The sequence below is a fragment of the Myotis brandtii genome, unplaced genomic scaffold (genome assembly GCF_000412655.1).
Source record: "Myotis brandtii unplaced genomic scaffold, ASM41265v1 scaffold1213, whole genome shotgun sequence".
Lineage (NCBI taxonomy): Eukaryota > Metazoa > Chordata > Mammalia > Chiroptera > Vespertilionidae > Myotis > Myotis brandtii.
In genome coordinates this window covers 151439-165366 of record NW_005354228.1, presented here as the reverse complement: position 1 = coordinate 165366, position 13928 = coordinate 151439, and the positions used below count along the sequence as shown (strand labels likewise).

Here is a 13928-nt window from a genome sequence, read left to right as displayed (position 1 = left end):
CAGTTGGGGATGAGCAGGCCAGTGGGGAGGGAAAGTAGGGGCAAGCAGGCCAGCAGGGGGGGCAGTTTGGGTGATCAGGGGCATTTGGGGGCAAGCAGGCTGGCAGCAGGGGGGGCAGTTGGGGGTGAACAGGCCGGCAGGCAGAGTGGTTAGAGGCAATCAGGCAGGCAGGGGAGCGGTTAGGAGCCAGCAGTCCCGGATTGTGAGAGGGATGTCCGACTGCTGGTTTAGGCCCAATCCCTGTAAACTGGCAGTAGGACATCCTTTGAGGGGTCCCAAATTGGAGAGGGTGCAGGCCAGGCTGAGGAACACACCCTCCCCCGTGCACAAATTTCATGCACTGGGCCACTAGTCTTATATAATAAAAGGCTAATATGCAAATTGTCCCCTTGGGAGTTTGACTGACCGGGAGTTCAACTGCTCGCTATGATGTGCGCTGACCACCAGGGGGCGGTGCGGAACAAAGGAAGGCCCTGGCTGGCAGCCGGAAGGCCCTGATCGCCAGCCAGGCCTAGGGACCCTACCCGTGCTCAAATTTTGTGCACCGGGCCTCTAGTGAATAAATAAAAACTTTGGGCTCAGGCTTAATCAAGCTGGACTGAACTTTATTTCCAATCTGAAGGAGTTGGATTTCATGATCTCTGTTTCCTCCCATGCTGTTAGTTTAAAACTCACTGATGACCCCTTGCTGGTCCTGGATGGTCAGGAGTGACAGAGACAACCACAGCCCAGGCCAGAATGATGGATCTGCCTCTGACCCATGACCTGGCCGTGATGGTACAGAGCGGGCGGGGTAGCAGGTTCTGCTGGGTACTGTTCATTACGTCCTCACAAGAAGCTACAGAAAAGCTATCTGTCAAGTAGCTCTCCCCAAACAGCCAGATTATGGGGCTTTTCACATAATCCTGAGCGTATTTTTTCCATAGCAGGGCCCACCACACTCTGAGAAGGTGCACACGTGCTGTGGGGAGGGCGAGCTGCTGACAACCACTGAAAGCGGAAGCGCTTGCCTGCGTTTATGGGCTTTCCTGCATGGCAATGATTTCTATTAATGGATTACGTAATCTCCCAGGATCTCTCCATGGCTTGAAAGGACTATAAGAAAACACAGAAGAACAGGTCCTGGGGTGATTGTAAGGGAGGAAGAATTTACAGATGAAAAGAGAAAAGTGAGACGTTCTGAGGTGTGGCTCCTCAAAGGCGGGACATGCTCATGCCCTGCTCGGCGGGGGCAGTGCAGGTGGCCAACGCGCACGGAGCAGCTTCCACATGCTTTGTTCTCATTTTGATGATTCCCTAAAGCTGTATTGTCTCCATCTGTGAAGTGTGGGTATGATTCATTCCTCAGAGTAACATGTAAAGATTCAATAAAATGACCCATGTAGAGACGACCCACTAGGCCAGGAGCTAACGGGCACCTTCCTTCCGCTGTGCTCCTGGCCATGAGGTTCAACTGGAGACACTGGCTGTTAGTGAGCAATCGGCTTGTCTCTGCTCCCTGTGCCCACCATTAAGAGTAAGTTCTGGTGATAAGAGTAACAAAACACTAAGCAAGAGGGAGACATCAGTGGCACAAGAGGCCTGGAGGCCCGATTTGTTAGGATGAGGGCAGTTCTGCAGGAGCTCCTTCTGGTGGTGAGAAGGCAGCTCTTAGTGCACACACATCTAAGAGTGCCGCCTGTCACCCACCATCCATGCCACCCCTGGGTGATCCACTGCGGAAAGGGCATGCTTTGACCGCGGCCTCAGAAGGTTCCCTCCCGTGGAAGGGCGAAGCTGGCCTTCGCTCACCATGCAGCTGGGCCTCATTACTACCGGCTGCATCCACACTGCTTTCTCATCTGCCCAGGCTGCTCATCCGCAGGAACGCAGGGCCCAGCACACGCTGCACATTCCTGTGCCATGGGCGATCGAGGGTGACCCGAGCGGCGTGTGGGCAATCCCTGAGCCAGGACTGTGGCCCCTGGAGGTCAGGGCAGTGCCCTCGGCAGATGCCATGGGCATTTTACTAGTAAATTATCATTTTAAAAAATGTCCAAGTGGAAGCAATTAAACTTTGGAAAGTCAAACAGATGTTGCTAGAAAAACAAAGCAACGGAAGCCCAGCTGCGACTGGCTGTCCGTGTTGATCCCAAGGGAGGCTGGCGCCCAGGGCGGCGGCCACGGAGGCAAAGGTTCCTCTGCGATGACACAGCGTGCAGGCCCCCAGGAGCCCCCCTTATGAGGGAAGGCTGAGATGAGAAGTTACTCGATGGCGGCCCAGCACAGCTGGAGGCTGTCACTCGGGGGGTTGCCCGTGGAGGGGGTTCCAGTGACTGAAGCGCCCAAAGAGTTTAGACCTTAGTGACAGATGATGACGTCCGGGAGACTCGCTATGAAATACACACACCGGCCTTGCAGGAAAGTCCCAGGAAGGACACTCACTCCATTGTAACAAGATGGAGAGCGTGAAAATGCCTGAGGGAGAAGGCGCGGGACAGGGGCTCAGAGACGCAGTGCCTCCAAGGAGGTCCTCCTCCTTCCACACAGGCCTCTCCAGGTGAGCCAGCACCTCAGGGCCTGCTGCACACACAGACCCCAAGTTCCCTCCCTGAGAGTCTGGGCCCGGTCCCGGTGGGCGGGCCTCCGAGGAGTCCTGCCAGGGCCCAGGGCTGCACTCCACCTGGGCTCTCAGGGACCTGCCCAGCGGGAAAGTGGGTGCGGGCTGGCGACTCTGGTACTCTGTGCATTGGCTAAAGATTGTTCTTATGAATAAATACATTCTCTTCCCACTTCACGGGCGGGCCTCCTTCCTTGCGGAATCCACCCGCAAAGCTTGGGCTACTTTTCAAGAGCTTTTGTTCCCTCCGCACTTTGTAGTTTTAAGCAAGTCGTCATGATAAAATGCCATGTGACAGATGAGTGAATAAGTAAGTGTAAAGGGAAAAACAAAACATTATGGCTGCCTGTCTTTTGGCTAGGCACAATGCTAAGCAAGGTAGGAACTCTGAGGCAATGAAGGAACGCTTTAGTTAGATTTGACCTTATAAAAATTTAAACCTTGTATAGAATAATAGATACCATAATTTAAAAAAAATAACAGAATGGGAGAAAATGCTTGATTTTTATGCAATATTGAGGAGTTTAAAATGTAAATAATTTAAAGAGTTCTTACAAATCAATCTATATATATAAAGAGCCAAGAGCCGTCACATCCGAAACAACCAAGCGAATGACCGAACAGGCTGAGTGGGGCAACCAAGCCGGCAGGGAGGTTAGTGAGGGACGACCAAACAACTGAACAGAAGGCTGCATGGGGTGACCAGGCCAGGAGGGGTTGGGGCAGTGAGGGGCGACCAAACCACCGAACAGCAGGCTTCGTGGGGCAACCAGGCCAGCAGGGGGGGCAGTTGGCAGCAACCAGGCTGGCAGGGGGACCAGTGAGGGGTGACCAGGCCCGCAGGGGGGCAGTAAGGGGCAACCATGCTGGTGGGGGGGCATTTGGGGGTGACCAGGTTGGCAGGGGGGGCAGTTGGGGGTGACCAGGCAGGCAGGCAGGTGAGCAGTTAGAAGCCAGCAGTCTTGGATTGTGAGGGACCAGTGGTCCTGGATTGTGAGGGGGATGTCCGACTGCCGGCAGTTGGACATCCCCTGAGGGGTCCCGGATTGGAGAGGGTGTAGGCTGGGCTGAGGGGACCCCTCCCCATGCATGAATTTCGAGTACCAGGCCTCTAGTTAAATATAAAAACAATACGCGGTCCCCAAGAAAAATTGACAACACTCAATATTTGTGACATACTTATAAAAATTATCTGTAGTTTCTATGAAATTCAAATTTAATTGGGTGTCCTGTATTGTTTTAAATCTGGCAACCCCCAAATAATAAAGCTTCCAGTTTGCAGCATGAAAAACATTTATGACCCACGGCCACTGGAAAGGTGCTGCACGCCCCGCAGGCGCATTAATGACCCACAGCCACTGGGAAGGTGCTGCACGCCCCGCAGGCGCATTAATGACCCACAACCACTGGGAAGGTGCTGCCACGCCCCGCAGGCGCATTAATGACCCACAGCCACCGGAAAGGTGCTGCAAGCCCCGCAGGCGCATTAATGACCCACAACCACTGGGAAGGTGCTGCCACGCCCCGCAGGCGCATTAATGACCCACAGCCACCGGGAAGGTGCTGCACGCCCCGCAGGCGAATTAATGACCCACAGCCACTGGAAAGGTGCTGCACGCCCTGCAGGCGCATGCTGGCAGGGGCACCTCTGCTCATAGGCTGGGATGCATGAAGAAAACATGCCCTTGTTGATGCGACACCAGGAGACATGCTCAGGGCACTGTCTGCAGGAATATAAGCCCACAGAGTCTTTCTGAGAAACATTTGCAGCCATGGGGTAAGAGCTAACATTAACGCCCCATATTGCATTCTGCCTTGACAGGTGCTAAAACAGGGAGGGCCTCAAGTGGGTAACTGCAAGGCCCTCCCCGCTCTAACCCTGTGGATGAGATTCCCCAGCAATAACCTTCCTATCAAGGGGACCAGGCACAGCTCCTGTGTCTCCCTGAGTAGTGGGTTCCAGCCCCCGCCAGCTGGTGGACTTCTTCAAACAACCAACCTCATCATCCATGAGAGCCAGGAGGCTCCCTCTTCTCAGCACTACTCAGCCTGCCTCTCACACCCCACTGTGGCCCTGCCTATGTGCCCGTGGCCCTGCCTATGTGCCTGTGACCGTGTGTGTGTGCCTGTGACCATGTGTGTGTGCCTATGACCGTGTGTGTGTGCCTGTGACCATGTGTGTGTGCCTGTAGCCCTGCGTGTGTGCCCTGGCCCTGCGTGTGTGCCTGTGGCCCTGCATGTGTGCCTGTGACCATGTGTGTGTGCCCTGTGGCCTTGCGTGTGTGCCTGTGACCATGTGTGTGTGCTTGTAGCCCTGCGTGTGTGCCCTGTGGCCCTGCGTGTGTGCCCTGTGGCCCTGCGTGTGTGCCTGTGGCCATGTGTGTGTGCCCTGTGGCCTTGCGTGTGTGCCTATGACCATGCGTGTGTGCCTGTGACCATGTGTGTGTGCCTGTAGCCCTGCGTGTGTGCTCTGTGGCCCTGCGTGTGTGCCTGTGACCATGCATGTGTGTCTGTGACCATGTGTGTGTGCCTGTAGCCCTGCGTGTGTGCTCTGTGACCATGCGTGTGTGTCTGTGACCATGTGTGTGTGCCTGTGGCCTTGCGTGTGTGCCTATGACTATGCGTGTGTGCCTGTGACCATGTGTGTGTGCCTGTGGCCTTGTGTGTGTGCCTGTGACCATGCATGTGTGCCCATGGCCCTGCATGTGCCCGTGGCCCTGCGTGTGTGCGCACCCTCCTCCCGGGCTTTATTGAGCTCATCTGGCCAGGATTACCTGCCACTCCCTGACAGGAGTGGGGTCCCTCCCTCATCAATCAGATAAAGAGGTGGTGATTAAAACAGCAGCATCTTTTAAAATTTTTAATGTACCTACTTTTTAACCCAGAAATGTCACTTCCTAGAACCTGTGAAAGCAAAAATACAACATAATCTTACCCAATGCATGTAAGATAACATGTATCTACACGTGTATTGGGTTGTCTCATCAAGGGCGAGAAGAGGGCACTGGAGGCTTGGTGCCTTTTGCTGTATAATTTGTATGGTTTGACTTTTCACACTGAAAATGGATTCTAGTTTTACTTATGTGATGTGCTATAACTTTTAAAATAAGCAAAGTGTATCAAAGTATACACCAACATCTCAGACTAACAACTGGTGAAAGTTTTCAGCAATGTAATGAGACTGAGCAATGGGAGGGCTAGTCCGGAATATTCTAGCACCCGCAGCCACGGCCATCTCTGGGCCTCGATGCATGAGCTAGCCTTCAGTCCTTCTCGGCTCCGCTCGAAGGGCTCCTAAGCAAAGCCCAGCTTTCACATTTTCCAAGTGTCATGCAGTCCAGACTGACACGTAAGGAACACGTATTCACAGCCCCCGTCACCTCTCATCACCGTCACATCTCATGCAGCGTGACAAGGCCCTCAGCACACAGAGCCTGCGGTGAGCCTGTGGTGAGCAATCCCAGAAGAGCCTGTAGCAAGTTTCTGTTTGCAAAGTGATACACTGAGTTTAACTACAGAATGATTTGTTCTCTCTCCTTTTCCGCTCTTTAAAGAAGCTAGTTGGGCCCAACTTGTATGAACCAGGAGGTCATGGTTTGATTTCTGGTCAAGGGCACATGCCTGGGCTGCAGGCTAGATCCCCAGTGGGGGGCAAGCAGGAGGCAGCTGATCAATGATTCTCTTTCATCATTGATGTTTCTATCTCTCTCCCTTTTCCTTCTTCTCTGAAATCAATAAAAATATATTAAAAAATAAAAAAGAAGCTAGTTGGGAACTGAATGGCAACCAGTGTTAGTGAGCAATTATCCTAAGGAATGTCACCTAAACTTGGGCCACCTGCATTGACCAAAGCCCATCTCTGCCCTGCCCTGGCTCAGGCCTGCTCAGCCCTCTCCATTAGCCCTGGACACAGTCTCCTGTCGCCTGCCCACCAGAGCCCCCGCTCCGGGGACGTGCCCCGGCCATCTCACCACACTGATGCCGTCATTGAGGAGGGCCTCCCCGAAGATCATCATGTACAGCGGCTCGTTCACACGCGCCTCCTCGAACACAGCCAGCACGGCCACCGGGTCCACGGCAGAGATCAGGCTGCCGAACAGCAGGTTCTGAAGCAGGTTGACGTCGCTGAGGCCAAAGGCCTTGATCTGGCAGATGAGGTAGAGGGAGAGGCCGATGCCCATGGCGTTGACCAGGGCCCCCAGGCCAGCCCACCACAGGATGGAGCCAATGTTCTCAAAGAAGGGCCGAGTGGGCATGAAGTAGCCGCTCTCCAGGACAATGGGAGGGAGGAGGTACAGGAAGTAGATGTTGGAGTCCATGACAGGAGGCGATTTGTGGTCGGTGCCAAAAATGATGGCCCCCACCAGAGCCCCCACAATGATGAGCAGGCAGCTTTCCGGCATGAGGCCTGGCAGCCGGTGGTGGAGGTGGAAGCCTGGGCAAGAGCAGAGGCCACAGTTAGCTGTTTGCTACCGAGACGCGTGCAAGGGCTCTAAAGCCACGCAGAGGGCTCCGGGGCCAGCTGGCCGCGCTCTCTGTGCGGCAGGACCTGGGCGCGGTGGGGCTGACACAGGACCACGTGCTTCACATGCCAGCCCAGCACGGGCTGCGAAATCAGTGTTCTAGGCAGCAGTCCCCCTTCCTCCTTCCTGCTCCCCCATTTTACAGGACTGAGCACTGGAGAGAAGAGGAGAGAAGTGGGTGGACCTGTCTGTGCTCACGCAAAACCGCCTTTAAGGCTCATGCAGAGTCTTTTCTGTCGCCTGAACCTCAGCTTGTTCCAAACTGACCTCATCTCACTTCCCTCTCCACCAAACAAAGAAACAAAACTTAAAAGTTCTTTATTTTCCCCCTTATTTAATCCATGACATTGCCATTCAGTCAGTCACTTAAGGGGAAATCAAGTCGCATTCTCATGACCCCCCATTACTTTTGCCCCTTTATTTAATCAGATGCCTATTTCATCAGTAACATCTCTCTTTAGCTGCCCCTGCAGCCCATCCCCTTCTCTCCAATCCCACAGCCACCGCCTTTGCTCAGGACTGCCCCTTTCTTCTCTAATTACTGCCTTGTCCTCCTAAACGTCTTTCTCACCCTCAAACCGCCAGCTCACCCCCTCCTGCTGCCAGAGGACTTCCTTACACCACATGTATCTGAGGCCCCATTCCCCACCTGGGACTGTGAAGGTACACACACATCTCATGGATTTGAAACTGAGGGTTTTTGTTAAGCATCCCTGCTAACCACCCACGGGGAAGTACTGGGGGGTGGAGGACCAAACATATTTTCTACAATTCCAACTGTTGACAACATTTTAGAAATAAGACATTAACAAATAAGAAGAAAAAAACAAGAAAATGTGTAAGTATACAACTAAATGCACATTGAGTGCCAGCAGACAGGATGGGCAGCCAGAGCGTAGCACGTCACCCTGGGGGTCTCTCTGAATCAACGCCCCACAGCCAGCCACACACCTTTGCACCCTGTGGCCCCTCTCATCTTCCTACCCTGTTGTTGCTGCCTGAATTGTCTTTCATTCAAATTTTTCTGGTCCTGCTCAATCTTTGAGGTTAAGCTTTTCCTGATCTCTTCCAAAAAGAGATAATATGTCTTCCCCCAAATGATTATAAAATGTCATATGTCCCGGTCTGACAACAATGACCCCTTTCTACTGTGTCTGTGTGCATGCTTACCTCACCCACTAAACTCTGAACTCCTCAGACTCAGGCAGAATGGTAGACATCTTTATACCTGCCAATGCGCCCACCCAGATGGCCCACGGCCTGCTGAGAGAATTACGTGTGTGAGGGAATGGGTGAGCAGGCTGCATGTTTGTGAGAGAAGATGTTACATGGTAAGTAGAAGCTGAACAGGCTGTTGGAGAATGCTTGTGACTTACATAGACGAAATGGAAGACATTTCAGGCTGGGAGAATGACAAGAGAAAATAGAGAGACAGGAATGGCCCAGCCAGATATGCTTGATTCATTGAGGGCACCCACCTGGCTGGGGCAAATCGGGAATTGGGAAGAGCATTGGAAAAAGATGCTCTGATGATTTTGAGCCAAATGATGGGGGCCTTGAATTCAAGGTTAAGGAGTGTAGCTTTTCTTCCATAGACCATGGGAAGCCATTGAATGTCTCCTTTGGAATTTTTTAGGGTCAGCCATCCAGGGAGCATGTGTGTTTCCCTGACCATAACTTTGAACTTCTCCATTCACTATAGCAGGCTGGTTAATACCATGGCACATTCACGTCAAGAGACATTATCCCAGACCACACACTTAGTCCACTGGCTTTAACACCAGCATAAGGTCTCCTTCTAAAATCCTGCTCTCTCTGTTTCTGAAGAGAACTTTCTCCTCCAGTTCCCTCCTCCTCCCCTTCCTCCTCCTCTTCTTCTTGTAGTGCTGACTTCAACCACATTGGACTTTTTGAATGTAAAAGAGGCAGACGAGCCCATATGCAGTGTTATTAGGCCTCTGCCGCCCCAGTTTGGCCCTGCTTTCTGGGCTCCAGCGCCCTGTGCCGAGTGCAGCGTGCCCCACCCGCCCAGCCCCGGGGGAGGCGCCTGCACGCAGGGCCCCGGAAGGCAGTGCTGCCTGCCCATCACTCCAGAGCTTTCTCCCTTTCATGACAACAATAGAGTCAGTCACTGGAGGATTTTTAGTTTCAGGGACTGAAACTTAAATAACAATGTCCTACCTATAAGTCAAAGAGAGTCCCCCTTTCCATTCTGCCCAATGATTCAGGACATCCTTCTATAAACTTACAAGAAGCGGAACTGAAATAAAAGATAAACAACAAGTCTGAGGTGACTTTGTATTATTTTTGTTCTATAGTATCATTCTTTGCAACTTGCATAGTTGGTGTTTTAAAAAGGATTGGGGAGCCCAGGCCAGTGTGGCCCAGTTGGTTGGGTATCCTCTGGGGGGCACCAGGAGGTTGCCAGTTCGATGCCCTGTCAGGACACATGCCTGGATTTGCAGTCTCCATCCCCAGTAGGCAGCCAATCAATGTTTCTCTCTCTCGTTGATGTTTCTCTCTGTCCTTCTCCCTTTCTCTTCTCTAAAATCCATAAAAACATGTTTAAATAAATAAATAAATAAATAATGAAATCAGAAGGACTGGGGAGAGTCGTGATGTTTCCTGTCAGAGGCCTGCCAGGCAGCGCTGGACCCACCTGTCTTCCCCATGAAGCGAAGTCCCTGAGGCCAGGGACCACGGTCATTTCCATACATTGCCTAGCGCTCAATGAATGTGACCTCCTAGAATGGTAAATGAAATAATGAATAATAATAATGATTATTAATTCTATCTTAACTCAAATTTCATAATGTAGAATTTAAGACAGTCTGTATTGGTTTCTTGCCTTAAAGTTTTATGTCTCCCCCCACTGCCTCCATCCCTGTCCCTTGTGAATGAACCACCATATAGAAATCTACAAGCCCAGTAATTGGCACCTAGTATGTATTCAATAAACATGCCTTCTTTTCATGTACAATGTAAAAATAATCTGAATTCTGGAAGACTAGCTAATATAAAATTGTACTTGAATGCGCATGATCCACCTGAAAACCTACTTAAGCTATTTTCTTTTTCTAAAGTATGTTGAATTATATCCCTTTGAAAATCAAGAACACAACACTCTACACTTCTAGACAGTGAGTCTGGGCACATATGCTACCTGTAAAGAGCAATCTGTGCTTTATGCTAACATCAAACCTGGATAAAAGACATCCTTTCTGCATTGCGATGTTTACTGACATAGAGCATAAGCCTCTTTTATATTATAAAATCCTTATTTGAACCAAAAAGGTTTTAAAAATAGTTTCACAGACGAACAAGCTGATATGTAGAAAGACACAGTTACTAGCCAGTCCCGGGCAGATCTAGTTCCTGACCCAGAACAGCCTCAGCATCCCTCCCGTGTGTACAAAGGAGCATTTAAAACCCACCAGGACCACCCTGAATGTTCTCAGTCCATGGGCTGCCTGAGAGGTGCTGGGCCCTCAGCTCTACGCTGAGCCTATCACCCCTTTAGAAAGCGATTCTTATGTGAGCACTTCTTAGAGATTATGTGAAACCCTCTGTATAACTTAACCATTTGACAAATCACACGAGAGTTCTTCAGGGTAACAGTTCCATTTAGTCTCCATGCCTCACCAGCTCAGAAGGAATGGCAGTTAGGAAGGAGCACCTGACTAATACACTGTCCCCCGACACCCCCGGGGTCAGGTGAAGAGACAGAGCCCACAGTCCTGATGCCAAGGAATTAGCTGGCAGATCTCATGGCTCAACCCCATTTCCCACCCAGCCTTGTGGTTAATATAAATGGGCACCATAGTTTCTAATAAAGCAATTTATCTATTCAAATGACAAATTTCATAACCGTGGCAAAGGATATGTTATACAAAGTAATTGAAATACTTGTATCAGTTTTTCACTTTTGAATAAGCTGGTTTTCTTAAAAAAATTTTTTTAAATCATCACCTGAGGATTTGAGAGAGAGAGGAAGTAAGACAGAGAGAGAGAGAAAGAGGAAGAGAGAGAGAGAGAGAGAGAGAGAGAGAGAGATGGCAGAGAAACAGTGATCAGTTGTCTCCCATACTCGACTTGATTGGAGGTAGAACCTTCAGCCTAGGTATGTGCTCTGATCAGAATCAAACCCACAGCCTTTTGGTGCTGGGATGACGCTTCAACCAACTGAGCCACCTGGCCTTGGCTCTCAGTAGCTGGTTTGAAGGAGAAAGGGGGTGGCATTTGGAATTAAATGGTCACAGAGTGTAAACCATCACATTGGGTTTGGCACAAAGAACCTTGATTAGCATTTAATCCATCAACTTGAATTCACTTTATTTCACAAAGGAAAGCATGGGTGCCCCACTGGCTGCATTAGGCTCCTGTGTAGATCTATATTCTACCTACAGATCTAATCTCCTGTGTCCCTATTCCCGTCACCGAGGCACCTAAGAGTTGCTCTCTGCCAGTTTACAGAATTAACAGTGGGAGCTGCTGCTGAAGCCCCTGGCTACATGACCAAGAATGAAAGGAGAATGTTTTACAGAGAATCTTTATGTGATTCGTGAATTCCCATTGGCCATCGTCCTGAGGTCTGCGTGCCTCACTCTGCAGTGATTTTTAAAGCACAGAACCTTGAGGTTGCTGCGCACCAACTAATGTCACATGGTTGTCACACAGAAATGAGGAGACATCAAAACAACCCAGGACCGAAGGCACACTTTACATGCCAACACACAGGCCTGAGCCCCAACGGCTGCACGGAGCTGGTGCCCCCCTGGAATCGAGGGCAGAGCTGATATGACAGCACCGCAGTACACCCACTGGGCGCCCATCCCAGGCACGGCCACACTCAGCCTCTCATGTGGGAGACGTGCACAGCCCAGGTGGGGGGACTCACCTATTTTTGCGAGGGAAGCTAGAAGGATCCAGAGGGTGACTTCATAGGGGACTTGCACGTAGTCATAGTCCAGTGCAAAGACAGTGACCTCACCCAGAGCCGGGCCCGAAGCAGCAAACCCAGCCCCAGGCTCCTGCTGGGCCGTGGAATCCGTGGGTTTGTTCAAATCAGACGTTGCTTTGGAACCCTTGAGGGCCACTAGCAGCAGCAGCCACTGCCAAGGACTAAGCGGCCCCGGTGCCTGGAAACCCATGCTGGGCCTCCTCCCGCCCCTCGCACTGGGCCCTGCCTCAAGGGTCCTGAGCACAGGAGTCCGCCGGTCAGCAGGACACGAGCACAGTCCACGGCCTTGAGTCCCGAGTGCAGATGCTCTCAAATGGCCTCGATGAGATTCTGTTCAGGCAGCTTGCTTCTGCCTCACACACAGTGGTTCAGCAGCTCTGTTCCCCTGGGAGCACCTGTGTGACTTTACCTGGCTGGTGAGGAGCGTATCTGGGAAGGGAAAATCCCTCTTCACGCAAAGCTGTTTCTCACTGCATGGCATGGCACACGGGCTTGGTCCTGTGAATGAAAATTGACAAGGATGCCTCAGGCTCCTTCCAGACATCGCTGGAGTCCTGCCAGGAGGGGTCCTCCTCTCCCCGCTCCCAGCGAGGGCTGCTGCCTCGCACCTGCCCCTTCTCTCCTCCTGGCTCTCTCTGTCGCTGTGCTGAGTGGCGAAGCTGCAGGTAGCTCTGGATCCACTAATTGTTCTCCCTGATTGGACTTCCCTGAGTGCTCGCTGGGGGTTACACTGCTGACACCTAGTGGGCAGCCACCATAGGCCCCTTGGCATTTCAGTGACAAACTTCTCAGGCAACCAACCATGTGACCTTCATCTGAACCAGGGCCCTTCTGAGAGTAAGAAAAGCTACCCATACATGCCAGGCCCGGTATAAACCAGGAGGTCCTGGCACCCGGGGCAGAAGGTCTCTATAACGAGGAGGAAAAAGAGGAGGTATGACTCATTACTGGATTCCATGAGCAGTGATTCAAAGAAAGAAAGTTCTAGTTCTCTGTAAACTTTACATAGCACTAAAAAAAAAAGCAATAAGCTGAAGAACAAGCTCCATGAATACATGTGAAAACCCGGTTTTGAGAAACTCCATGGCACGTCTGAATGTTCAGTGTAAAAGATTTTGTTATTAAGGTCTATTTGTTCCAAAAAAGCAGCACAACAGAGTTTATGAAAGGGTGCCGAGATGAATCCCGTGGATTCACTCCTAGCTCTACATCAGCCAGGTGACCAATTACTCACCTTTCAAGGTGTCCTCATATGAGAAGGGGAGGTTAATAATAGCTGCCTGATGGAGTGACTAGGAGTGCACACGAGATGAGACAGGTACACTATCTGGCACTTAATGTTAAATTTTATTATTTTGAAGCACATTTCTTATTCTATCCTATCTAATAAAAGAGTAATATGCAAATTAACCCTCACTCCATCACAATGATGGTGGTGGCCACGGAGCTGGAGCAAGCAGGAGGCGGGGGCGATGGAGGAAGCTAAGCTTCCCGTCTGCCCTGGCCAGCCCTGAGCTCAGCTAAAGGCAACTAAGTTTCAATTATAGGAGATAAATAAACCCCAGATACCTGCTTCCAGCTTCCCTGGCCTCCGCTCAAGGAGGGGCTGGGAACATGGGTTGCCAGGGGCAACCCAGGCTTTGAGTGGGACCAAGGCAACAAAGTTTCAATTATAGAAGTTAAATAAATCCCAGATACTTCTTCCAGCCCGGCTGTGGCCAGACTGAAAATGGCCATCAGCCCCTCACCCAGACTGGCCACACCCCCATGGGGTGAGGGTCCCCACTGGGGGGCTTGACCAGCCTGCAAACAACCATCAGCCCCTCACCCAGGCTGGCCAGGCACC

At 51.3% G+C, this 13928-nt stretch overlaps 1 protein-coding gene across 2 annotated transcripts in view; it reads right to left on the bottom strand.

Moving 5' to 3' along the window:
• The window catches only part of SLC9A4 (solute carrier family 9, subfamily A (NHE4, cation proton antiporter 4), member 4), a 98492-nt gene extending 85746 nt beyond the window's left edge, over positions 1-12746 (bottom strand). Inside the window, exons 1-3 of one of the 2 annotated variants that reach the window (XM_014533070.1) lie at positions 12691-12712; positions 12020-12580; positions 6571-7034 (exon numbers count right to left, since the gene is read on the bottom strand). In XM_014533070.1, coding sequence (XP_014388556.1) covers positions 6571-7034; positions 12020-12272 — 717 coding nt within the window. In that variant the 5' untranslated portion in view covers positions 12273-12580; positions 12691-12712. Of the gene's footprint in view, positions 1-6570; positions 7035-12019 lie in introns of both variants that reach the window. The other variant, XM_005858750.2, reaches the window with a different exon arrangement.
• Between the last annotated feature and the right edge of the window lie 1182 nt (positions 12747-13928).